The sequence below is a fragment of the Hakea prostrata genome, chromosome 7, assembly GCF_041222555.1.
Source record: "Hakea prostrata isolate BN-2017 chromosome 7, UWA_Hpros_2, whole genome shotgun sequence".
NCBI lineage: Eukaryota > Viridiplantae > Streptophyta > Magnoliopsida > Proteales > Proteaceae > Hakea > Hakea prostrata.
The window spans coordinates 1,095,711-1,121,406 of record NC_142606.1 but is presented as its reverse complement, the minus strand read 5'-3'; the positions used below and the strand labels follow the sequence as shown (position 1 = coordinate 1,121,406).

Sequence of the window (25,696 nt, the reverse complement as noted above, 5' to 3'; positions counted from 1 at the left end):
AGTGCCTGTTCGAATGACATAAATGATAAAACCCTAGTCGCCTCCGTTGCTTCTCTCTCACATCTGCTCTCCCGTCAAAAGGAAAAAAAAAAAAAGGGAAAAAACAAACGAAAAACAGAACAGAAGAGCGCCAATAACACGCAGCGCTCACGGCTGTGGTCTCTACTGAGCCGCAAGTAAGTCTCCAACGAAAAGTAAAGAGTGAATGGCAAGCGAAGCTACACCACCACCACTCACTGACCAAATGGCCGCCATAACACTAGACAACGGTGGGGACTCATCGGAATTGCGGGCACAATTCTCGGATCGCGTCCTTATAAAATCCATCGTCTGCCGCTCCGACGGTGGTGTTGGCCTAGCCGGTCAGAAAATCAAGGTGGGCGGTTGGGTGAAGACCGGTAGGGAGCAAGGCAAGGGCAGCTTCGCCTTTCTTGAGCTAAATGACGGATCTTGCCCCGCCAACCTCCAGGTTATCGTGGACAAGGATGTTTCTTCTCTCGAACAACTTGTCGCCACCGGTACCTGCATATATGTACAAGGAGAACTCAAGAAACCTCCTGAAGGGACCAAGCAGAAGGTGGAGCTTAGGGTTGAGAAGGTCATCGATGTTGGGCCTGTTGATCCTGCCAAATATCCCTTACCCAAGACTAAACTCACCCTAGAGTTCCTCAGGGACTACGTGCATCTTCGACCCAGAACCAATACGGTATTTTATTTTTTGTTATCTTATTTTCCATCTTAGTAATCTGCTTTGTTTTCTTCAATTTAGTTTATTCAGGTTGTTAGCATTTATCTGAATGATAATCTGAAGTAATAGAATTTGACAAAATGAGGAGATGGAAATGTAACCGAGGGAAGGGATGGGAAGGGGATAAATGTTTCCATGGACAAAGGATGGTATGATCCAAATACGTAACTTAGTAAGTACTAGGCGTGCACAACAGGCTTATGATTACTAATGTGCAATTCAAGAAGTAGTTGTTGAATAAAATGTACCGACATTGTATGAGTTTGATAAATTGTTATTGAATTTGATGTTATAAATTGGCTCTAACAGGAGCGTGCAATAAACTGTAAATACTAACTTGTTTGTGCATGTTTTCAGATATCTGCAGTTGCTCGAATCAGAAATGCTTTGGCTTATGCAACTCACACATTTTTTCAGAAACATGGCTTCCTTTATGTGCATACTCCTATCATTACGACTAGTGATTGTGAGGGGGCAGGTGAAATGTTTCAGGTCACAACATTGTTTAGTGACACAGAAAAGTTGGAGAAGGAATTGAAGCAGAACCCTCCACCGTCTGAATCTGATATAGAAAGTTCTAAGCTTCTTGTCAAGGAGAAGGGGGATGTTGTCTCACAACTAAAAGCTGCTAAAGCAAGCAAGCAAGAAATCAGCTCTGCTGTCTCTGAGCTTACAAGAGCTAAGGACAGTCTTGCAAGGCTGGAAGAAAGGTCTAAGTTGAAACCTGGTCTTCCACAGAAGGAGGGGAAAATTGATTACTCCCGTGATTTTTTTGCTCGTCAAGCATTTCTGACTGTTTCAGGCCAACTCCAGGTTGAGGGTTTTGCATGTGCCCTTAGCAGTGTTTATACATTTGGACCAACATTCCGAGCTGAGCACTCACATACGTCAAGGCATCTAGCGGAATTCTGGATGGTGGAGCCTGAAATAGCATTTGCAGACTTAAAGGTACTTGAAACATGAATATCTTATACATAAATAGTTCATTGTTTTGTTTGAAAAGCTTAACTACTGCAAAAGTTTAGTTGTTGGAAGTTGAAATCTAGATTGCAAAAGCTGAGGAATTAATCAACCACATCTGCGTACAGGTGGAAGGACTTTACTTGATTCAAGTACAACTAACTAGCTCTTCTGCATTTAATTCAAATAAAGGAAATTGAGAGAAGGAAAAACCGCTACTTGCTCTCCTAAAAGACAATATCAACTGAATTTGCTTACTGGTTGTTTTCCCTGGAAAAAAACTTATAGTGGCATGAGATTTGCTGTTTAAACATTGTGGCTTTCTTTCTAGTCGAAGGGACAGCGTCTCACCTTTTTTGGTCAGTGAATAGGAGTTTTAGACACTGTTCCTATCACTTATAAATAACTTGAATATTTCTCCAGCGATAGTAAGAATGAAAGATGGCGCACAAAGTTGACTGGGCCTGGACTTATGCAACACAATGATCAAACTGCAGTCTTGACCAAGTCTGATGGGGGTGGCAACAGATTATGCTTGGGGATGTTGTTTTTAGGTTGCTTCAACCTGAACACTAGCAGTGTTTGATCCAGCTGATAACAAGACTTGCTAATAAGTGGGAGTGCTTGTGTCAACCTGCCCTCTTGACCTGTTAATGGGTAACACTAGGTTTTTTTTAGTACATTCTTTTTTCTTCATGCTACTAGAGTCAATAAGTTCTTCTCGAAAAGAAAATACAGTGCCATGAACTCTTGCTGGCATACATTTATAAAATCACCAGATCACACACTTCTGTAGTGTAATTGTTATTCCTCAAGCCTCCTCAAAAGGACACTAGTAGAAGAAATCAGGGAAGATTTATAGGAGGGAACTCTAGAGAGAATTGAGAGAGAAAAAAAGGGGTGAGGGAATAATTCCTTTGTAGCTTCACCGCAATCCAACTCAACATCCTCATCTCAACTACCCTGAGTTAATATCACTATGATGCTTCTCAACTGTGCGACATTCCGTAGCATACATTATTTAACACTACACCCTATGATGTATGGTGTACAATGTTGGGCAGTTCTGAAGTATCAAATAGATATGTTTAAATAAAAAAAAAAAAAAAAAAAAAAAAAAGGAAAGAAAAGTATAATAAAAAAAACTTTAATTTAAAAAAGGAAAAAAAGATAGAGCAGATGAAAAGGTAAGAAAGTCAGTATCACAGAGAGAGAGAAGGGAAAGAGAGGTGTCATTGTCCGATGAGCAATTCAAGAAAAATGACAAGCAGCTCCTTTCTCTCTCCTTCCTAGTGGTGTTTTTTGACTGATGAGCCATCCAACTGGGCAGGGATTTAGCATTGTTGCTGACTAGAACTCCTTTTGTTCCACTTTATATTCCTGCTCCCCCCCCCCCCCCCCCAAAAAAAAAAAAAAAAAGAAAAAAAGAAGGGTCCAGATCCTGGTTATGTTGTGTTGAATTCCATGGAACATAACGCAAATACATTTTCATTTGTCTTCTAACTATTTTTCAGACCAACAGGATAGAGTGTAGTTTTTAATTGTATTTAGCACCATGAGATAACGTAGGATTTGTTTTAGATTGACACTAAGTTCTTAGACTTCAACTTGGGGAGAGCAACACAGAACTGTGTTTGAGGAGCCTGAATTCTGTGGTTTTGAAACATTTGATTGCATTTTGTAGGATGACATGAACTGTGCAGAGGCATATGTGAAATTTCTCTGTCAATGGTTACTTGACAACTGCTTGGATGATATGGAATTTATGGTTAAAAATTTTGACAAAACTGCCATAGATCGCCTCAAAATGGTTGCTTCAACCCCCTTTGAGCGTATTTCTTACACAGAAGCAGTGCAGCTCCTAGAGAATGTTACAGATAAAAAGTTTGAAAATAAGGTGGAATGGGGGATAGATTTAGCGTCTGAACATGAAAGGTATGTGAATGTCTTGTGGGCCTCCTCTTGTCAATGGTTTGGATTTTTGGTATTGATAATGACTGCCTGCTCAATATCTTACAGGTACATGACAGAGGTAATTTTTAAAAAGCCTGTTATTGTGTATAACTATCCAAAAGAAATCAAAGCATTTTACATGAGGCTCAATGATGATTTGAAGACAGTGGCTGCAATGGATGTCCTTGTACCCAAGGTATATTTATCCATCCTTTTTGTTGACAGTGTATATGCTTCCAGAGGGCATCTCCTAGGATTTAGTACATTGTTATATAAGTTGGTTGCTTTATTTTGCAGTTGTGGTTGATTTTTGTTGTAATTAGCTTTGAGGGTGGTTTAGAAGATGTTTCAAGCAGCATAGGCATGTGATAAAGATCCTCATGTTTACTTTTCAGGTGGGAGAGTTGGTTGGTGGAAGCCAAAGGGAAGAGCGGTATGATGTCATTGTTGAAAGGTACAGATATATATATATTTTCGTTTATGCATCTTATGTAGCCGACCCATTTAATTGGGACAAGGCTTCTTGTTGCTGTTGTTGGTTGTTTATGCATCTTATGCTGCATCATTGACAATCCTATACTTTAAGCTTGTTTGGCTGCATAACTTTTCAAATCGAACATGTAAAGCATATCAATGTTATGCTGTCTAACCTGAGTTTAAAATTTGGTTGACATTTAAATTGCACTATTTAATCTAACTAGTAGAATACTAGTTCTGGTTACTTCTATCATCCTTCTTTTATTTAAGGCTTTGAATAATATGGTCACTTTAGGCAATCAACTACCCCAAACTGAAATTCTGTTAGATCTTGAATGTTTATTTTCCCTCAAATTAGTCAATCAGGGGGTACAAAGATGCGAAGTTGCGAACACGGGATCTCACAGTTCTTTGTGTTATTTGCCAAGGTTGTTTCTTAGGAACCAAAAAGAGTAAATAATGTCTGTGAAGTTGTCGAATATCATATAGAATCTGGATCTTAGAAGTTAAATTATTCGATATAACAGTTTGTGGAGTAGTTTTCTTTTTCTTTTTATTGGGGGTGTGGGTGGGTTGGTGGTATAGTAATGGACCGAAAAGGGCAGTAAGCAGGTTCTGTAATGTCTGCTTTGTTGCAAATCCTATTAAATGAGCGTACTGATTATGCTTTACTGTTTTGAGAAGATTACAGCTCCATGTAGAATATCTGAAAAGTGATGTTAGTATCCTGGACAAATATTTAGGTGCTTGATGTCAATTGACAATTGGTATAGGGATTTAAGGTTGACCTCTTAATTTTTTTTTTCTTGCAGGATACGGGAGATGGGGCTTCCTCTTGAGCCATATGAATGGTACCTTGATCTTCGGCGCCATGGGACTGTTAAACACTGTGGATTTGGTTTGGGCTTTGAGCGCATGGTGCTCTTTGCCACAGGAATTGATAATATCAGAGATGTGATTCCCTTTCCCAGATATCCAGGTAGGGCAGATCTTTGAAATCTATGATGCAAGTTAAAAGACTCTCAGGTCTTGGTTTGTGATTATGATATATAGTTACCTAATTATTCAACATTTCAGGTTGTGTTTTATATTTAACGGATTTTTGTTCTTTTGAGAGAATTTCTTCCAGATGAAACTGTTGTTTTGGGTCAACCAATACCTCACTACTGCCATTACAGTACCAATTGAATGCTATTACTTCCTCTCTTTTTTCCTTTTCTTTTTTTAAATTATTTTTTTTTTCTTCCTTTTTTGGTTTTGTTTTTGTTTGGGGGTGGGGGTGGGGGTGGGGGTGGGGGTGTACGTTTGGCTTGGGGAAGATTCATCTGTGGTCAGCGAGTGGGCGATTCATTGGGAATGAGTCAGGGAAGGTGATGGATTATGCTGCAATTAGCCAATTATTCATCTTCCGCTCCATTTCTGACAAGGAAACGGACCTGATAAATTTCTTAATATGGGGATCTCAAATCACGAGGGTTATGTTGTGTGACAGGTCACCTTCCCAAATAATCAAATCTGTGCCCTGTTTCATAAATCATAATTTGGCAAGTACAAACATCTTTAGATGGTGTGTGATGCGGACCGGGTTGTGCAGTCGTATGGGGGGGGGGGGGGGGGGGGAAAAAAAAAAGGGGGGGGGGGGGGGCCCCCCGGGGGGGGGGTTTATTTAGACTTCTTATTCAATTCCTTTCTGCCTCTTTGAGCAATAGAAAGCTTGATACGGATCAATTACGGTTGTAGATTTGCTTGCTAAAACAGCGGCAAATCTACATGTACGGTAGAATGAATGGGTGCTAATCCTTTATGCCTTTTGGTGTCTTCAGCTATTAGGGGTGTAATTAGATAATCGAAATTTGCTCCCGTGTTTGTGTTTGCATCCACATCCGTATCCACGTGTTTAACTGTTTAACTGTATTTGAATTGGTCTGATTACTAATAGGAAGTGAATATGGTGTATCTCTTTTTATTGATTATTAGCCATCTAATTAAGTTATTTTATTTTTTTTTCTTATTTTTATTCTCTATTTGAGATATGTGGACTATTTTTTAAAATTTTTTATTAGAATAAATACTAAAGTTGTCAAATTCTTAAATTTCAAACTTACCCCTCACAGATAAAATTGTAAAGGGATGCCAACGCAGATTTGTTCTAGTGGTTGAAACCAACACCTTTTAGTGAAGAGGTTGTGGGATCGAATCTCGTTGAGACATATTAATATTCTCATCCCTCGGCTTAATAAAGTTCCTTTGTACAAAAAAAAATGTCAATAGTTGAAAATTTGTAATTAATTTGTATTCATGTCTATTTAAAAGAATCTATTTAAGAAAATAATAATTATTCGACTATCATCCGAATCCAAAAAAATCTTCACGAATGGCAATAGGATATTATTTGAATTTGTCTGAATTTAATAAGATGTGGATGTGGTATTACACCTCCAGCAATTATGCAGGACTGCCATGCCCTCGTTACCATTTTCGGTAGAATGAGCATGACAGGTTACCTTTCTGAGTTCAATTCTCAATTTCCACCTTCAACCATTCTACTGGGCATTTGCGGCCCCTTCCAGGCGTCTTGTGGCCTCTTATTTAGTCGTTGCAATCCATTGAGCATTGCGTTGCCTCGGAAACCTTCACAATTCAATCCTTCTGGGCAGGAATAGTGGTCCTACAGAGCTTGGCTCCGAAAGAATGCCTTCATGCTCAATAATAGTAGTATTTTCTGTTTTACCCATGATAAAGGTAAAAATAATAAAAGGAAGAGTTGTCCAAATGAGCACCCTTCAGTAGACCCTGGCAAGGAAATGGGTCCCCGAGCCCTCAACATGGTCCGAAAAATGTCCCAACACAATAGAGGATACAAAACAAGTCAGCGTGCATCTTTTTTGTTCTACAATCACCTCTTCATAATCTCTTAAATTGCAACATTCTAATTTACCAAAAAAGAAAAAGGAAAAATGCAACATTGTCAGGTATGCATAGATGCGGAGGGACATGAACTGTCACAGAAGTGTGCATGAATCTTCACATACAAGGTGCTGAGACACGAGCACTAGCTGCTGCAGGTTCAAACGCCAATACCTGAACTCTACAGGAGTTGGAATCCTCTCCGATATCCTGGAGAGCAAAGCCGCCAACTTAACAAATTCCTGATACTCAGACAACATTAAACGAGAAGCACCTTAAGCCTTCCCATATGAAAACGGTATATTACTTTCCCATCGTAGATCCTCTACATGTTGAATTTTAAGCTTAGAATAGCCGTGATTGATTCTTATGCCATGCCCTCAACACGAAAGAACCTTCTTCGCCAAAACATTACAATTTAAGAGAAAAAGATCCGAATTATTGCATGCAATTTCTTCTCTTTCTTAAGAGGTACGCAAGTGTAATATAAATCACACCAACTTTCTAGAACTTATACATGACTGAATAGCAAATGAGCAAATTACCTGGTACAATAATTAACTGAGAACAAAAAAAATATAGTACACCATGCACTGGAGGAGGCCATTTCCAATCTTCAGACGAATGTGAAAAGCTCTCATTAATCATGTTGAACGATCAGATAAAGTACACATGCCATTAACAAGTGTTGACCAGAGAGCACTAGGCTGGCCAACTTTTGCTCTCAGAAACTCCATGTACAGTCAAAGAATCAAACCATGTCACACAGGAAAAAAGATGTACAAACTCCGTATAGATCTAGATCTTTCAGATCGCTCTGCTAACCTGGACTCTTCAGTAAATATCATCCTATGAACAACAAAAATCTGACACCCTGCCAAATTCAACTGCTGACATGAATATCTCCATGCAGGTACTCATTTCTTGTCTGTGTCACAAACTCCGAATCACCTTCTGTACAACAATAATGGATTTAAGGCTGGTATATCTTGTATCAAGTGCCAGATGCCAAACCGAAGAATGGCAGTGGATGAATGGAGGACCACGCCCACTTGATTTCCATATCATCACATTAAACATCGGAAAAAGACAACCCACAGTTCCTGGTCGGGTGAACTTCCAACTGGTATCAGTCCATACAATTTTGCCTTTCTCAATTCAAAAAGAACAGATCACAAACTGATAGTTCTACGAATACCCTCTCCATTGAGAAATTTCTAGGCTAGCTCAAAGGGTCCAATCCTCAAAGCATATCAGCACTCTGGTACACAAGTTCATCACTGCTTTTAATAGTTCTTCAGTCTCCACAGGAGTAGCTTTGCTCAAGGAGAGAATGGTGCAAGGCAAATCAAGAATCAGTTAAAATCTCACAATATCCCATTTAAGACACGTTGATAATAATCATATTGACGAGTCCTCCATGCATCTAAGCTGCTACTGATTAGGGACAGTACCAAAGATACACATTGCTGTAAAAAACCATTAATATAACTGTGAGAATCTTATCGGCATTAAAATTGCTTCCCTCAAAGAAAAAGAAATCACAGGCAGGAACCAGACCTCTTCTGTTAAACTTAGATGGAATCTCTTTCTTAGGTTCTGTATTGTCCGTGGACCACCTTTGAAACATGGGAATCCAGAATCCTGAATCCAACAATTTAAACACAAGGTTGAGCATGCGCATCTGGAATATAATAAAAATCTTCTGCTCACCACAAAATTAAGTTGTACAATCATAATGGAATGTTTAATCATTTAGTGAAAGCAACTCATTGCATTACAGATACTGCTCAGTAATTGATCTATGGCAGTAAAGATGCAATGCACTGAGGAATTTTATTACACAAAAGCTAAAAAATCCCAAGGCAATTAATTCCTGAAGAAATGTGTTACTTCTTGAGAAAATGCTTGCTCCAAGAAACCGATGGAGGATCTTATACTTAATTATTTGGTTTCCCCATCTCAGATGAATAAGAAGCCAGCACTGTCATCAAATGTGATTGACAGTATGCTCTGGTGATTCCCTTAACCTATGCTACAGAAGCACAGAAACCATATTAAACTAATCACTACCTGCTGTTGAAGTAACCAATACTCAACCAAGTGGCTGTATAGTTCCATATTATGTACAGAGTACAGTAGGTATGATATAAACATGTCCAACTCATCAACGTACTGTATTATCAGCAGTACAGCACCAATTAATTTCAATTTATATTGAAATTTTGAAATAAGTCAAATGTATGAGTAACCATTTAATGACAACCCACCATTAATTATGCGGGGAAAGAATAACAGAATGTCCTCACGTTCAACATTTAACATAGGAAACATTGTTGAAGTTTCAAATATACCAGCAAAAGGGACATTTCAATGGAGCATGCTAGTTAAATAGTGCTTTTATAGCTCTCTACGCCTTTACGTGAGACTGGCAACAAGAACTGTCAAACAAGTCTAGGCAATTAATAATCACCATGTAACATGGGATATGCACAACAAACCTGCCCACCTTTAAGGGAAGATGATTGATTTACTTGTCAACTCCATGAATCAATAATAATCACCATTGTTTTCACAACTTCTGTATCAAGATTTCCCTTCCACAGTAAACCCATCCCCCCCCCCTCCCCCAAAAAATAAAAAAAAAAATTAAATAAATAAATTAATACTTCGACTATGCTTCAGCGCTTGATATTTTGTGTCAGGCATTTCCATCAGCCAAACAAACAATTACAGTGTAATGCTTGAGTGATTTGTTAGATTGTTAAGCCTCATTAATTATAATAAGAAAGGAAATCATAAAGTTATAATTAAGGGCCCCATTCATGAGTTACTGTTCACTTGAATGGTAACCATGGACACTGTTAAATAATAAACAGTAAAACACCTACAACAATATCAGAATACCCCCACAGTATTCTGGACTACATTATTCAATCCCATGAATCTATAATAATCCTGATCTATTTTCAAAACTTCTCGAACATTCAAGCTTTCGCGTCCACTTACGCCCCTAACCCCCCCCCCCCCAAAAAAAAATAATAAATAAAAGATAACTAATCCAACTATGCTTCACTGGATGAATATTCTCTGGTATTAGCATTTTTCAACTCTCAAAAGAACAAATAGGGTGTAATGCTTGAGTGACTTGTTAGATCATCAAATCAATTTATTTAAGAGGATAGCACAAATTACAGTTAATGGGGGTGATAATCATGAGATACTGTTCACATGATCAGTAACTTGAATGGTGTTAAATAATAAACACCGGACAAGACCAGAAAACCTCACAGTATTTTGGAGTACACTATTCAACACTCCCACTAAAGTTGGAATACTTTTCCCTCATTTTTTTTTAAAGCATTCATTTCCTTATGATTTCTGCCTTTCCATTTCCATTTCCATCTGCCAAAGCTTCCTACCAGTTCTGGAAACATAAACAGAAGCAAGAGAGGCAACAAAGCACAAAAAGGAGGAGAAAGAGAGTCATATGAAACACCATTAGATGTTGGATTGAGTACAATTCCTACTACCTTTGCGAAGAGCAATCGGCAAGTGGAGAGGAGTCTTATCAATTGCAGAAGTAGGCCCCAGAGCTTGGCCAGAAGAGTGGATGGGTATCATTGCTAGACGGAGGCTTCCACCTTTTGGTGCTAAACCTCTAGCAAGTTTCAAGTTAGAATCCTCACCCATTGATATTTGATAATCTGAACAAGGGAGCCCTCCTCGGATGGAGCTTGCGTGTGCTCCCCCCTCAACTACAATTTTATCATCATTACCTTTTCTTGTCACACTCTGTGTAGAAGGAACAAGAGCATACTCATTATGAACATATTGAAGGGGATCCTCTATGATCAACATATCTCTCCCCTTGAAGAGATGGAAATGAATAATAAGAAAGACGTTTAAAGAAAACAACATCCATACTGACCACAAAATGCCAGGTGGAGGATAAAAGCTAGTAGCTTTTCTGGGTAACAGACTAAGGTCATACCTAGTGCAGAAGGCTTCTACATTAAGCAGGGCTTTGGGGAGGGTGAGATGTCTAAAGCCTTAAAATGCAAAGAAATCCTCCATATGGTCGTATTTTCCATGGGGGTCTAGCATCCCTTGAATAACACACAGAGTAAGAGGAACTATAAAGAATGACAAATCTTGTAAAAGGTGAGCCAAAGAATGAACACTAAGGACATGGGTAGGCATCCGATTGATTATGTAACTTGTAGGGGCATCAATTACCAACCATTGTGACAGCCCCCCCCCCCCCAAAAAAAAAGGGGAGCCTTCTAGGAGGTGGTATTTTCCCCATAAACTACCGCATTTTCGGTGGGAGCAATGCAGAATCATCAAGAAATTGAGATTCTTTCTTGAGGAATAGTCTAGGATTGGATCATATATGTATTTGGTTTGCTTCATAATTGCTGAATTTGATGGGCCCAAAATATGGGTAGAAAGTAGGAAATCGGGATTTATTTAAGTCTAGATGTGTTGCTCAGTTGAGCCATGAATTAATGAATTGAATTTTGAGTTTCACTTATTGCTACTGGTGAGGTACAATAGCATAGCATGGTTGGCGACAAACCATATTTATTGCTACTGGTGAGGTACAATGGTATAGCATGGATATGTCAGCCAATGTGGCTACAAGTCTAGATGTGTAGCTGAGTTGAGCCATGAATTAATGAATTGAATTTTGAGTTTCACTTATTGCCACCGGTGAGGTACAATAGCATAGCATGGTTGGTGACAAACCATACTTACTGCTACTGATGAGGTACAATGGCAGAGGATGGTTATGTGACAGACCTGTCTCTCTCTCTCTCTTCCCTCACTCCCTCCCTCCTCTTTTCTTCTTCCCAACGATATCCTTTGTCATTCAAGCTGTTAATCAAAAATATCATCGGTATCAGTCTCTCTCCCTCCTCTTTTCTTCTTCCCAACAATATCCTTTGTCATTCAAGCTGTTAATAAAAATATCATCGGTATCAGTAAGTTGAATTATCTCCAATGCAATTCTTCGTCTTCTAATCTTCTAACCCAAAAACCATACTTCCAGTTTCTTTCTTCCTAATTTCATACTCCCCCAAAAATCAAACACAGATCTACAACAATCTGACCATTTAAACCGTCCCAAACTTCAGGGATCATCCCCAATTTCCCATATATCCTCGACTAAGTTCTCTCCACGTTTCATCCCCATACTGTAACTTATATTATTGTGAACAATAAACTACCCAGAAATCCTTAAACCCTAAACCTGGTGATGCAGCCTTGTTCAAGTAAGGCTTAGTCTTCCAAGAACTCTAAGGTTAAAATAGTTTCCAGGCCCAGATCTTGATTTCAGGTATTGCAGTATAGGTATGGCATACTTCTTGAATGATTTCTCAAATCAGTTTAAACCGTGGTCTCTAAATTCCCTGGTTGAGTTAATTGGGATGGAACAGTATCAAGGATGACGAGGCTTTGTTTTGGAGAGATTTAGAATGGTAGATGTAGGTGGGATGGGCAGGTTCTTGAGATATGGGATGAAAAGTTATTGTAATGGGGTGAAACTCGGAGGACGTAGGAAATGGTATGTGGTCCCCCAAGTTTGTTAGGAGTTGGATGGTTAAATCAGAAGATACAAGGGTAATTGTTTTGGAGGTTCGAGGGACTGAAAATTCAATAATATATTTATATCTTAAAATCGGATGGTTAGAATGGGGTTAAACTGGGTTCTAAGGTCAAGGTTAGGGGGACAATCAAATGGTTAGATTGGCATAGATCTGACCTTGAATTTTGGGTCTCTTGAAAAGTCTAAAAATTCAAGCCCAAAAAAAAAAAAAAACACTGATATAAGAAGGGAATGAACCAGGGACAGGGGTCCAAACAGAAAATAAAAGAGAACGAGAGAACGAAGAGGAGAGAATTTGTAGGCAGCCAATTGTACCCGATTGGAGCCCAATGGATCCTGCAATTCACCTGAAGATGGAAGTCCAAGGCTGTCCTATACAGCCATAGTCAAGAGTCTAAGCTTGATTACACTTGAAACCTTCTTAAGCTGTGGATCTTTGATGCCAATTGATAGAACCATAACACACGAGATGCTTGAAGAGAAGTTTTGTATCGATTATCCAATATTCAAAATTTGATCTCTCCCCCATCGAATAGACAGATTCATGTATACAAATTATAACGCTGGAATTCCTAATCTAATTTGAGTTCCCAGCCTTATTCTGACTGACTTTTAACGCTATCAGGTCTCTATAGTTAGACCTGTACAAGGACTGAATCAAACTAATAAAAATAAAGACATGTCAAAAGAAGGAAAACTCAGGCTTAATTTGCCCCTCAAGTGGACAGAATTACAGTTCTGCCACCGGTCCTAAAAAAACCGAAAATTAATATACAATAAGCTGCTGGGCAGCAACCAGGAGGTTCTATTGGCCCTCCACTTGGTCTTGGACTTGGAAAATCGGATATGCAACTTGACCTTTTGTATTGGGAACCCATAAGACTGGTCACTAGTTGAACCTCTTCAATCTAAGGCTACACCAGAGAGTATCAACGTAAATAGTCTGGTCAACAATCCCATGATCAGCTAGGTATTTGTGGACTAACACTCTATAAATTCTTTTCCACTGTCAATCACCAAAATTTTGAGTGACATTGAACTGGATCAGAACCATTTTATGGAAATACTGAAAGCAGGAGATTTTGACATGCATCATGCCCACGTGTTCGTAAAGTGATAATCATGGTTCAAGATCTCGCGAGATCTCGCTTTTGTGAGCTCTTGAGATGAGATCTAAGGCGATTCTCCCAAAATGCAAAATCTGGACGGAGATCTTGGCGACTCGAGATCTCGGTCCACCCATTGTTTAAAATCCCTTTTTCAAGCAAGACGGGTCGAGATCTCGATCTGTCTTTGGCTTCCTCTAGTTTCCAACTTGCTGAGACCATTCTTTTTTTTCCAGATTGACACTGGTTCTTGACATGCAGCAAGGTTGAGCACATCTACTTCAAGAAAGGAAGATCAAACAAAGTCACTTGAAGGAGTTCTTCAACCAAGGCCATAGTAGCTATTCATGGGCCCAAGCCCAAACTATGAAGGAAATCCCAAGGCCCAAAATGATATAAGGCCTCTACATGCCTGGGGGCACTGCCCCCTGTACCCCTACCAGAGCAGCCCCCCCGACCCCCGCCTGCTCACCAGCGACCCTAGTGTGCATTTTTTTTTTTTTTTTTTTATTTTTTGGGGGGGGGGGGGGGGGGATTGTTGATAACATTATGAAGCACGACGCATACCCAACACTTCTGCTATGAACTTATGATTTATATTAAACTTATGATGGTTGTATTATTTTATTCTTGAGAGTTGGGAATGTGATGTTCTATTGTACTCATATTGATGGAATTCTATTGGTATTTAAGTTATTTGATGTATCTTATCACTTGCTTTTCATTTATGTCCCCTAATGGTTCTATATTTCATGCTTTATAACATTGCATGTTCATTTTTGCATAATTTCGATTTCAAGCTTAAGGTTGAGTTAGTCTTCTCGCAAATCTAATGCCACCAATGTGTTTAGAAGGCCTAAAATAGGCTAACTACCAACTTTTGAGCCCAATCTAACCCTTAAAACGCCTAAGATAGGTCATTGAGTTCACTTAAGTTGGCTTGGGAAAATACCAAATCTCAAGTGAGATATTGCTTTTGCTCAAGGGCGAGATTGCCCTCAAGAGGGAGATCTTGAACCTTGGTGACAATTTAATAAAAACAGACAAACCAATGACAACACGAAAATATAAAGTTTGAGACTAAGACCCCACACTTCAGCGGAACTAAAAGAAACAGGGAAGATCTTTTGTTGGAAATTGAATACATGGGAAGTATCTAGTCAGCCAGAACCCAAGCCACACAAAAAATATTCTTCCTTATTACATTTTCTTTTTCACCAATGTGGATAGGTTAAGATAAAGTTCCTAAAGGGGGATGACCTAATCAGAATGCCACTAATGTAATTCAGCTGGGTGGAAAAAGTGTCTTACACAAATTACCATGCACTTTACAACATAAAATCATTTTCACCATTACCAGGTCCTGAAAAAACGCAGTGAGTGGGAAAGGAAGTTTATTTTTAATCCTTCCTCAGACTACTAATACAAAGAAGATTAGAAGTGAAATTAAGAATACACAATACAGAAAATATATTGATAAAAGGAGAGCAACTAACAGATCCTACGGGGGAACTATCAGCGATTTGAACTGTCCTTGCCAGAAGTAAGATTTTTCTTTTTGTTGGGGGCAGGGGGGTGTTTGAGGGGTGGAGAATATAAGGCCCTATTATGTGGTACGTGGCACCATAATCAACTACCCATGGGCCAGATACAACTGATGCACAATGACCACCACACGAAATCCCTGAGTGAACAAAATTTGGACCTGGAGTGGAAGTGCAGGTGCCAATGTAGTAGAAGCACTAGCAAGTTGCACTATGCACAAAGTAATTGTAATACTTCTTGGAAGAGAGCAGACTGAGTACTAAGAGTTGTTGCTATGTTTTCAGCATGATCAGCCTAGTTTCTAGGTTTGCTATGTCCTATTTAATCTTAAAATCAGCAATTCTTCCAATGCTCACATAAAATCAGTTCTTTACAAGTAGTTGTCCATCGGTAATAAGGAACATACTTGTAAGGCAGATTGATCAACAGAAGGAGCATTTAACGTAGCAGCTGGACGAGTCTATTCAATGTAAACCATTATCAATGCACAGGGCTGCTCTAGTGTGGGAAAAGGAGATTTGCTAAGAACCTGTAATCGGATGGGATCATACTCATTAAATACCAGCCAAGAAATCATAGATAAGAATTTGGTACAATTTAAGGTATGCAGCATCGTCAGTTGCGACAGCAAATTCACAATTCAAGTAATGGTCTAATTATTATCGAAGACCTTTAAGGGTAGGATAGTATTTTGAGACGCATAACTCAGGTAGGTAGTTCCATGAACCCTATGAGTTAGGTAGTTCCACGAACCTTATGTCTTATATCAAATGCCTGAGCATCAGTCCCCACTCTGCCATAGATTTCTTTGCAGAAGTTCATATTGGTAAAGCAGTGTCCAACAATAAATAACAACTAGAAAGGGTTTGGTTTCATATAGTGCATCAGCATAGCAACAAGGGTACTCATCAAGCTTGAGATGAACCAGTGTTGGTTTTGAAGAGGTGCCAGGATGTCCTATGAGATCACAAACATCAACAGTTAAATAACAGATTTGAACCCATTTCATAATTGGTTCCATCAAGTTTGATAGCAGCAGCAGCAAACGTTAAGGTACTCAATCCTCGTCTATCCCTCAATACAATGCACAGCAATTAATATATCCATCATGACTAGAGAAAAGAATCAGGACAACCAACGAGAATAAGAAAAATTTTCTGCTCAAGCAACTACTAAAGGTTACCACAAAAGGAAGGCAGATTGAAGTTGGATAAATTCATCCTAGAGAAGGGAACTTAGATAACTTCAAAAATCTTCAATAGAATTTGCTGAAAACTGTGACCAACTCCTTCTGTAGTAATAACAAACTTGTCCTCAAAAACTCACCAGCTTCTGGCAATGAAAACTTAAAAATCAATAAAAGTGAAATCGATATTGTGTGCGCTGGTTTTATATATATATATATATATATATATATATATTGGTGTTGTTGGGGGGACATTCTATGAACGACAAGGTAGGGATAGATGCTGTCCAAGGAATGCCTGATATGGATCTCTAACAAGAGTACGTTCCCAATTGATGAACTGTCTTCAAGGAAAAATGAAGACTCCAACAGAAATCGGAGATAAAGAGCAACTATCGATCTTCAAGGCAACATTTAGGGCAGTAACTAGATCAATTGATCAACTCATTAGTTCTTGCTCTGTGAGAATGACAAGATGAAGGTGGATCAAGAAAGGGAAAGAAGAAAAGAACGACGAAGCCAAGGTGAGGATGTTTGTAACTAGGCCACAAATTTGGTTTTGATGCCATGTTAACAGAACAATTGGGTTGTAAATTGTAATGCTTTAATGATTTGTTAGAGAACAATTGGCACTATTCACGAGTTACTGTTCAAATGAATAGTATCAAAGAGCAACCATGAACGGTGTTAATTAATAAACACCCACAATGACCAGAATACCCCCCACAATATTCTTGAGTACATTATTCAACCCCATCCATCAAGGAAAAGGAAAAATGAATACTTAGATAGTCAAAATCACAACTAAACAAAGCAATAGGAGGATTGGAAAAATAGACTTTTCTTCACCTATGTTGGTATAGATGGTGGGGACAAGCAAAATGTCTGCAAGAATTTCTATGATAATCCATCATACAAAATTAGTCAAATGTAGCTGGATCCACAAATTTCACACCCCGTAGATTTTATCTCCATTTTTTCATGGATCCTACAACCCCAAAAGAAACCCCTGTCCAACAACTCTCTGTTTGTAACTACCCACCGCTCAATATACCTCAATTGGATTTAATTCATTGGGCAGTGATAAGCATGCATTTACCATTATTTATTTGATTTAATTCCCCATTCTTATTTAATTAAAGAGAGCTAATTGAGTATTTTTGTGTATTTTTCAGGAATAAAGAGATTTTGGATATTAGAGATAATATGGAGTAAAGTTGGCAAATATATTAGATATTGGTGGATTTTAAATCATGGCATTCAATCTTGCTGCTCAAGAAATCATGAAAAGTGAGATCTTAGCCAAATTGGAAATAGGTGGAGGTCTAAGGAACAAAATTGGTAATAAATCTGAAAATCGGGTAAACAGACCTACCTTCAGTATTTTGGGCATATCTCTCTCGTATGAGCTTGGATTTCTATGATTCAAGATGCTATGAAACGATATTGAAAATATCTACAACTTTCCAGTTTTGAGTTTTTCCAAATTCCGAAAGAATAAAGGTCAAATCGACGGGTAAAGAGAGGGGATTCATTGTGTGCGGGAGACATAAAAGAGAAGCCAACCACAGAAAAGAGGACGGCGAATGCGGCTCTCATCTCTCTCATTGCTGAAGAAGAAGACCACATTTCTCTCTCTCCCTATGTTTCATCTTTATTTTTCTTATGAACTTTGTAATAATGAGTAACTAGTTCCTTTGCTTTGGGATGTAGATGAACCATGCTTATTTCATTAAGTTGATTGTTCTATATCTTCTAGTTGATTGTGTTTGAGTTTGGCCAAAGATGTTCTATAACTCAGCGAACTAAGCGTGCCAAGCTTCCGCGAAGGACGATAGTCTTGCGAAGATAGGGCATATCTAGGAAGACCATCCCTAATTTACTTTGAAGTGTAGAGTTATATCGATTAGAGAAAAGCATTGGGGATTCGAAATCCCAAAGATCTTCACATATTCACAGTTAACGTTTTACATTAGTTAATAGATTTAGTTTAAATTTAGTTTTGTTAAATTCAATCTTAGTAACTTAGCCTTTCAGTTCCCCATAGTTCGACCCCGTACTTTCTGCTTGCTAAATTAGTATAGGATTTTATTTTTGATTGGTTAGCGATACGATCAAGCAGTAAATAAATAACCATTCAAAGGGAACTACAACCCATTGAAATGCTAGATTTATATTACCTGCAACATTTCAACCAGAAGTATGATGCGCTCTGCATGCTTACGGCATGTAAGGAAACCTTGTATGCATAAAACCTGAGTGCATGGGAATTAAAAAACATGTTTCAAATTTAGCCACGAATATAGAGAAGGAACAACAAAATCTGGGCATTGTTAACAATAAAATGTATAAAAGAAAGGCGCATTAATACTTTAAAATAGTCAAAGAACTCGCTTGGAACTCCTTCAGCATCAGAATCCATCACCTAGAAAAAGCATAACATTTCAACCAATCAATGATGACAACCAATGAAACAGCCATTCAGAAAGGAACACTTAATAAACTCCTTTTTCCCCTTATCTCCACCCCCATAAAGAAATTTAATATAGCTTAGGATCAATTCTAACCTCAAGAAGTTCACGAGTTAACTTAAATGGTGCACTCTCAAAATTAACACCGCCTGGAGAATTAGATAGCATAAAGCCAAAATCTATATGTATAATATGACCTTCCTCATCCATCAAGAGATTTCCATTGTGCCGATCCTTCACCTGTCAACCAGAGAACAGATACATAAGAATGCGTAAGTACACAATATAGCTGCACATTTGACTGGAAGGTGGTCCTCATGGAACCATAAATTTTCATTCCAAAGTCCATAAGGCATACGATATGACAATATCTTCTGGATACTCTAAAACTCAATGAACTTTTTTAGATCCTAAATACAAAAGCCAAAAGATGCAGTAGCAATGGTTAGGGTTTAATTGCTTTTCTTTTATTTGCCTTGGGTTGAGTTGTTCAAGATCATTAGCTATGGTTCACTACCATTTTGGGATTGTACAATCCAACAGGCAGTTTAGGCCTTAATTGAGTTCGATTATTCACATTTACGTTAAAATTTGAGATAATAGTGATGCAGTTAGTTGTAGACATTAGGATTTATTTTACAGTTAAAGTTTGTAATCTTCTTTGTATAAGTATTTTAATTATGTTACGAGTTGTAGTCAGTTTTGGAAGTAGCACTAGTCGTTGAGTCCCACATAGAGTTTTACTCAAATGCAGTTTCACATGCGGAATAGGATATAACTTTTTTAACTTCAAAAGGGAATGTACGTCCATCATTGAGGGAGATTTGATTTTAGAAAAATTAGTTGAAGCTTGTTTAAACACTGCTGCCAAGAGTTGTGTCGTACCTCTTCCATCTTCCTTTATTTTTTGTCTCTCTTCTCATGTGCTTTAATCCCCTCTTTTTCCCTGCCCTGTTCTAGCGTGATTTACAGTCCCAACAACCATTGAAATCAATCCCTACTGATGCTCTGCAGGTCAGTTTAAGAATTTAAGAGATCAACATCGTGAAAGAAAAGACTTAACCTGCATGGATCCAATTGACACTTAATCTCTGCTGGGAGTTCTAACCAGAACCTCAAATCTGGTTCAGACGTTGCACCAGGTTCAGGTTGCAGTAATTTTCCTGAATTTATTACTTGCTGTTCAGGTAAGGATCACTTAGAATCAAAAAGAGATTGGGATAACAATCTCTCTCTCTCTCTCAAAGTTGCACTACAATTGGAGAATCAGAGGAGTTCAGTGGGTTGAAGATGGCCTTTGTTTCCATTTTCAAGTTCTGGATACTCTATTATTTTAATCCCAGGTTAAAGAACACACAGGTCTTTGAAATTTATGGAAAAACCCTTTCTTCATTGATGCTATTCTATTTATCCCCACTTTGGGTATTTCCATTCCAAGTTACCTTTGTCAGTCATAGGTTAGCCTATTGCGGTTTTGTTCATTCAAATTTACAAGGTTACCACTTCCCTTTACAACTTCATATCAGTTAACAAAATGGCATCCCTACTATGATTTCTGCAGACTAGTTAACAAAACTTCCAAATATCTATTGTTTTAATTTAGGTTTCTAACACTTGGGTTGGCCAGTAATTGATCCGGCAAAAGGTAATCTCACCTGAATCTGCATCAAATAGACAGGGGTAAACTGAAAAGCCAATATGTACTTCAGTTTGTAGCTATGTTAATTTGTAGTAATAAATGCAAAAGAACCAATTAATAGTTCTGATCATGAGGAAGATCACATCCATGACTACGGGTCAGGTTATAATTGGGTTATGAAATGGTTAACTGTGTATAGCTGGTATAACCCTACGTCAATAGATAAATAAATGGTGTTTAACTTTACCTGTAGAAGATAGCACAATATAGAGTATCCAGCCATACTCTCAACAAAGTTCCTCTGCAACAGAAATCAAATTCTTCAAAACCAGGAGATGATTTATACTCTCAGACAATTGAAACAAAATTAACTTTAGAAATCATGCATTCATAAGAAGAATTGGAACCAAACCAATGACAATAAAGATGTACCGCAATACAACACCACAACAATTCAGCCCAACAATATGGGGTTGCCTATATGGATCCTAGTAGAGAAAATATTAATTAACTAGTAATATAAAAGTAAAATGAAGGAGTGCTAACACCAATACAAGCTCTAGGGCAATGCTCCTTCTTACAGAGAAGAAAGGGTTTTGAAGTGTACAGCACAGCAACAACAGAACATCATAGCCAAACTAAGTGGAGTCAACCACATGGCTCCTTGCTTTTCATTTGGCCCTTTTGAATTCATAGTAGGAACAAGAACTAATCCAAGCATGTCTTTCTTCACCACTTCTATGGTTATCCTAGTCCTGTCCCCAGGATACAATGAAGATACATCTCAATGTCATCTTGATATTTTACCTTCCATCATAAATTTGAAACGTGTTTCCTGCTTAAAACATATCAGAATCATACCCTGTTGCAACCATGACCAATTACTGGAGGAACCTCAAGCTGCTATGTTCAGAAAGATACAAAGAAGAGGCCACTGAAGAACCAAAAAGAATTCCTTATAATGAAACCCAACTTTACATAGATATTTATGTAATCTGCTGCAACAGATTTGCAACACTGCTCCCCACCACCTCAAGTGTTCAATACCATGCTCAGGTGTTGAAATTCCTCCCTACACAGCACTATAAGGTTTACGGATCCCTACACCTTTTATAGGGTGTTTTAATGATTTTCATTAGTTAAGTTGTTTTATTTAATTTTAAGTCTGAAGTTGCAAGTCCAATAGGACTTCTAAAAGTACTGTTCATGTGAACAGTGAATCTGGTCTTCTGTGAGTCCTGATTCCTGAAATATATTTTTAAGTCCAATTTCAGTATGAAAGTTATATAAACCACAGTGGCTATAAATACAATAGCTCACTAGAGCCTAGGATCCGATTAATGAAGTTTGTGAGCACAACTTAGCTCCGAGACACAAGTTCCCATTGAAATCTTCAAGCCAAAGTCTGCCCTATTTGATCTCCATTGAAGAGTCTTTCTTTCTAGTTGTTGTTCATCAATATTCAGTAAGTTGAATCATTCCCCAACCCCTGTTCTTCTTCTAACCTTGTCAACATCAAACCTACCTTTTCCAAACCACCACCACCCCTCCCCTTTTTTTTTAATTTTCAAAAACCTAAATCACCCACAAACCATTCCCACCATCAGAAACAACCCATATTAATGTACTAATAACAGCCCAATCTTTGAAATCTCACAGATGCTTTCAAGGTCATCGAAATAAAATCTATGGCCAAAATGAAACTGACTTAAAACTCGACCAAAATTTCAAAAACTTCAATGGGCTAATGTGTAAAAAATTACATTTTTTAGAGAGTGATAAGGGTAATTTTGGAAAGTCATGGTAGAAAAAGTAATTAGGGTTAAGTAATTAGGGGTAATAAGGAAATAAAGGTAGGAGAGAATCCAGCGGTAGTTTGAAGTCTGTATTAGACTCAATTGTGGGATATTTACTTTCCTATTTTGTATTCAAACTTCTTCTATATAGCGGAATTTTCCTCCGTAAAAACATATCAAGAGATAGTTTTCTCTCAATCTTCTCTTCTTTCTCTTCATTCTCTTCTCTAGTTCGATTCACAACATTAAATACAAAATTTGGGCTGAAATCTCACAGTTCCGAACAAGATTCCGACCATGAGTTTCTCTCTCCCTCATTTTTTTACCACAACCTCTGATTTTTGGGTATTTTGACCGTAGTCTTGCTCAAATCAAGGAGAAACTCAACAACACCATTGGCAAACACATGATTGCCATAGATTGAGCCCCCCAACAGCAAGATTGAAGTGTTATCTCCAGTTTGAGGAAACCCCTTTTTCTCTAAACTAGTACTTTTGAACATGTTCAAAACATGTTGGATCATAATGAAATTTATATATATTGAACATCATGGGCTGCTCTACAAACTCACAGTGTCAAAATTTGTTTGTCGCACAATGTATTATTCTCTTATTTCCAGAATTGAAAGATGTGTTTTACTACACAAAAATGTAAATGACATATGTGATAGATGTATTGTATGGTGATGGAACAAATATATGTTGAACTCCATGGGCCACAATCCACGATTTCACACCACCAAAATATTTTTTTCACCCACATAATTATTTATTTTATTTTCTGAAAATTAGGATAATATATATTTCAAGAACATTTAGACTTGTAAAAGTACAACATCCAGTTTTTTCCGCATATAACCGAGCATGTGTGAATTCAAAAGACCAACTATTCTTTAGTCAAGTTAACAAGGGAAATGTGTTCATAGGACTTAAAATAGGCTGTCCAAGAAGAACCAGATGAAAAAAATGCATACACCCATCGAAAAATTTGCACAATCTTGTTCCAGGAAAAAAGTGAAAGTCGCCAAAAACTGGCGGAATACCCTCAAAACCAATTCACTTGAGTGAGACAGAGGAGAGTGGACTTCGTGTGAGGGGTGAAATCCAGAGATCTACGAAGGAAGGCCAAAAGCGTAGGCAGCTCTCTGGGTCCCTACCGACGCTGGGGTGCGAAAGCATGGGGAGCAAACAGGATTAGATACCCTAGTAGTCCATGCCGTAAACGATGAGTGTTCGCCCTTGGTCTACGCAGATCAGGGGCCCAGCTAGATTCGCCAATATTCTCTGATTCTTCCTAGGAAACAATAAAATTCTCCCAACCCAAATTAACCATCAGTATGCTCTTATATTTGGATGAATTTCCACTCACCACCCTAGGAAAACTTGATCTGAAGCTCCTGCTAAGATTCTCATTCAAAACCCTAGATTCCATTATTTTTCAAGTTCGGGAAACCCAAAATTCTCAAACTTTGACTCCAGGAATATTCCACCATCCACTACATGCTTCCCTACACTCACTTGACATAATAGCCATCAAACCCAAGATCTCACCAACCCTAACCCTAGTTTTGACTTGCCTGAGCTTATAACTAGTTCATCCCTGATCCTGAAGACTGGCTCCTAGTTGGTCTAATACCAATCAAGGACTACGTCATCCCAACCCCCACCCGAAAAAAGAAAAAAAAATATGACAAAAGAGACACAGTTACCAAGATTATCAAGATATTTAAACTATCACTATCATCAGTTTTTCTTCAGAAATTTTCTTCCATAACACTGATCACAAACACGGTATACGATAGCAGATTACAGAGCTAAACTTTTTATTTGACAAACATCTGATTCAAACACTTTTTCTTTTTTGTAAGTTGTCACAATACAAGGAAGAAACGGCTTTCAACTGTGGTTTCAATTAACATGGCAATAAACTTATGTAGTAAAAATGTGGCATTGATGGAAGACAGGAGCTGGTCCTTCATAGAGTTCTGGCCCTCTTTCAATGGTTTGTAGGCAACAGACTTGAAACCACAGTCGTAAATTTTGTTTTCTCTTGCAAAACTCTAGTTATTGCTGACCCAACTCACTGCCAAATCTCAGCAAAAATCTCTCTTAAAATTTAGAATATAGTGATTTTATAGGAACCTTGGCTCACATATCAGCCTATGTATAGTTTGCCTTAAAAGGAAGTCTTTAGACACAAATGATATTACATACGATCCTATCTAAATAAAGTATGAAGTATTCCAACATTTTATCTAACAAAACATTGCTTCCAACTTGAGAACACTAAAATTGGCATTGCACTTCAATATTAATGAAATGCCAGGATGTTTATTGCAACGAGTACAAAAAAGTGCGCCCAGAAATAAAATTAGTAACTAAAATTAAAAATAAAAATATACATAAATCCAAAAGCAATTTTACAGTATGAAACCAAACCTAACTCTCAGTTACCGGGCATTCATCACGAATAATAAGTTGAGCAAGACAAAAAGTTTTCTTGCAATGCATTGGGTGGTGAAAGAATTAGACACAACATACAGAAGGGAGCTCGAGTCTGGTGTTATCTATCAATAAATACCTGGGCAAGCTTAAAACCTGGCGAATTCTCCTGATATTTGGCCACAAAAAAGTCACGTAAACTTGATATGGTAGGAAACCTACTTTTGATTGAATGAAGTGAAGCCTAAAAAGCAGTAAGAAGTTGTCAAGGTTAAAGTAAATGTTCATCACAATGCTCCACAGAGTTTGAAAAGGACAAGTTGCAGACTTACGGTATCTGGAATTGTTTCAATCAAAGCAGTGTAAGAAGAGGTAACTAAGACTTCATAAGGACGTAACCAGAGTGGGAGACCAGCTTCTTGGAATATATCTGTCACCATGCAAAAGAATTAGAACTGGAGTTAAGGGCACAAATTATATGGTTCTAGTAGAGGGCAGAACAAACACTATGGCAATTTTTGTTTTCCTTTCTAATAAACAAGAATTATTACAAGAACTACAATAACACCAGAAGTATTTAGTCAAGAATACAATTTATGCAACAGTTCCAAAGAGGATTATAATCAATACTAGCAACCTTAATTGCACGTTTGCAACTGGAAACCTACCATAGAAGTGATAAACTAACTGTACCGCAAGATGCTCTTGCCTACAATCATCACCACTCTTCACAATAACCTACATAAAAAAAAATTTAAAAATAAAGGGAAAATTACTCATTGAAGAAAATGAAACAGCAAATATTAAATATAGAATAACAACTCAGCCTTATCCAAAAGTAACGTGGATCCTT

General features: G+C 38.0%; 2 protein-coding genes across 3 annotated transcripts in view; one reads left to right on the top strand and one right to left on the bottom strand.

Moving 5' to 3' along the window:
• The first annotated feature begins 39 nt into the window (after positions 1 to 39).
• Positions 40 to 5,356, top strand: LOC149008818 (asparagine--tRNA ligase, cytoplasmic 1-like). The gene is made up of 6 exons (XM_089163082.1): positions 40 to 706; positions 1,106 to 1,696; positions 3,393 to 3,643; positions 3,728 to 3,857; positions 4,057 to 4,115; positions 4,951 to 5,356. The coding sequence occupies exons 1-6, from the start codon at positions 206 to 208 to the stop codon at positions 5,132 to 5,134; spliced, it is 1,716 nt and encodes a 571-aa protein (XP_089019208.1). The 5' UTR covers positions 40 to 205; the 3' UTR covers positions 5,135 to 5,356.
• A 2,314-nt stretch (positions 5,357 to 7,670) lies between these two features.
• LOC149008817 (phosphatidylinositol 4-kinase beta 1-like) overlaps positions 7,671 to 25,696 on the bottom strand; it is a 38,940-nt gene continuing 20,914 nt past the window's right edge. Inside the window, exons 8-16 of one of the 2 annotated variants that reach the window (XM_089161577.1) lie at positions 25,512 to 25,581; positions 25,176 to 25,273; positions 24,983 to 25,012; positions 20,854 to 20,907; positions 19,064 to 19,207; positions 18,868 to 18,921; positions 18,677 to 18,751; positions 8,606 to 8,689; positions 7,671 to 8,514 (exon numbers count right to left, since the gene is read on the bottom strand). In XM_089161577.1, the coding sequence (XP_089017703.1) occupies positions 8,413 to 8,514; positions 8,606 to 8,689; positions 18,677 to 18,751; positions 18,868 to 18,921; positions 19,064 to 19,207; positions 20,854 to 20,907; positions 24,983 to 25,012; positions 25,176 to 25,273; positions 25,512 to 25,581 (711 nt within the window). In that variant the 3' untranslated portion in view covers positions 7,671 to 8,412. Of the gene's footprint in view, positions 8,515 to 8,605; positions 8,690 to 18,676; positions 18,752 to 18,867; positions 18,922 to 19,063; positions 19,208 to 20,853; positions 20,908 to 24,982; positions 25,088 to 25,175; positions 25,274 to 25,511; positions 25,582 to 25,696 lie in introns of both variants that reach the window. The other variant, XM_089161576.1, reaches the window with a different exon arrangement.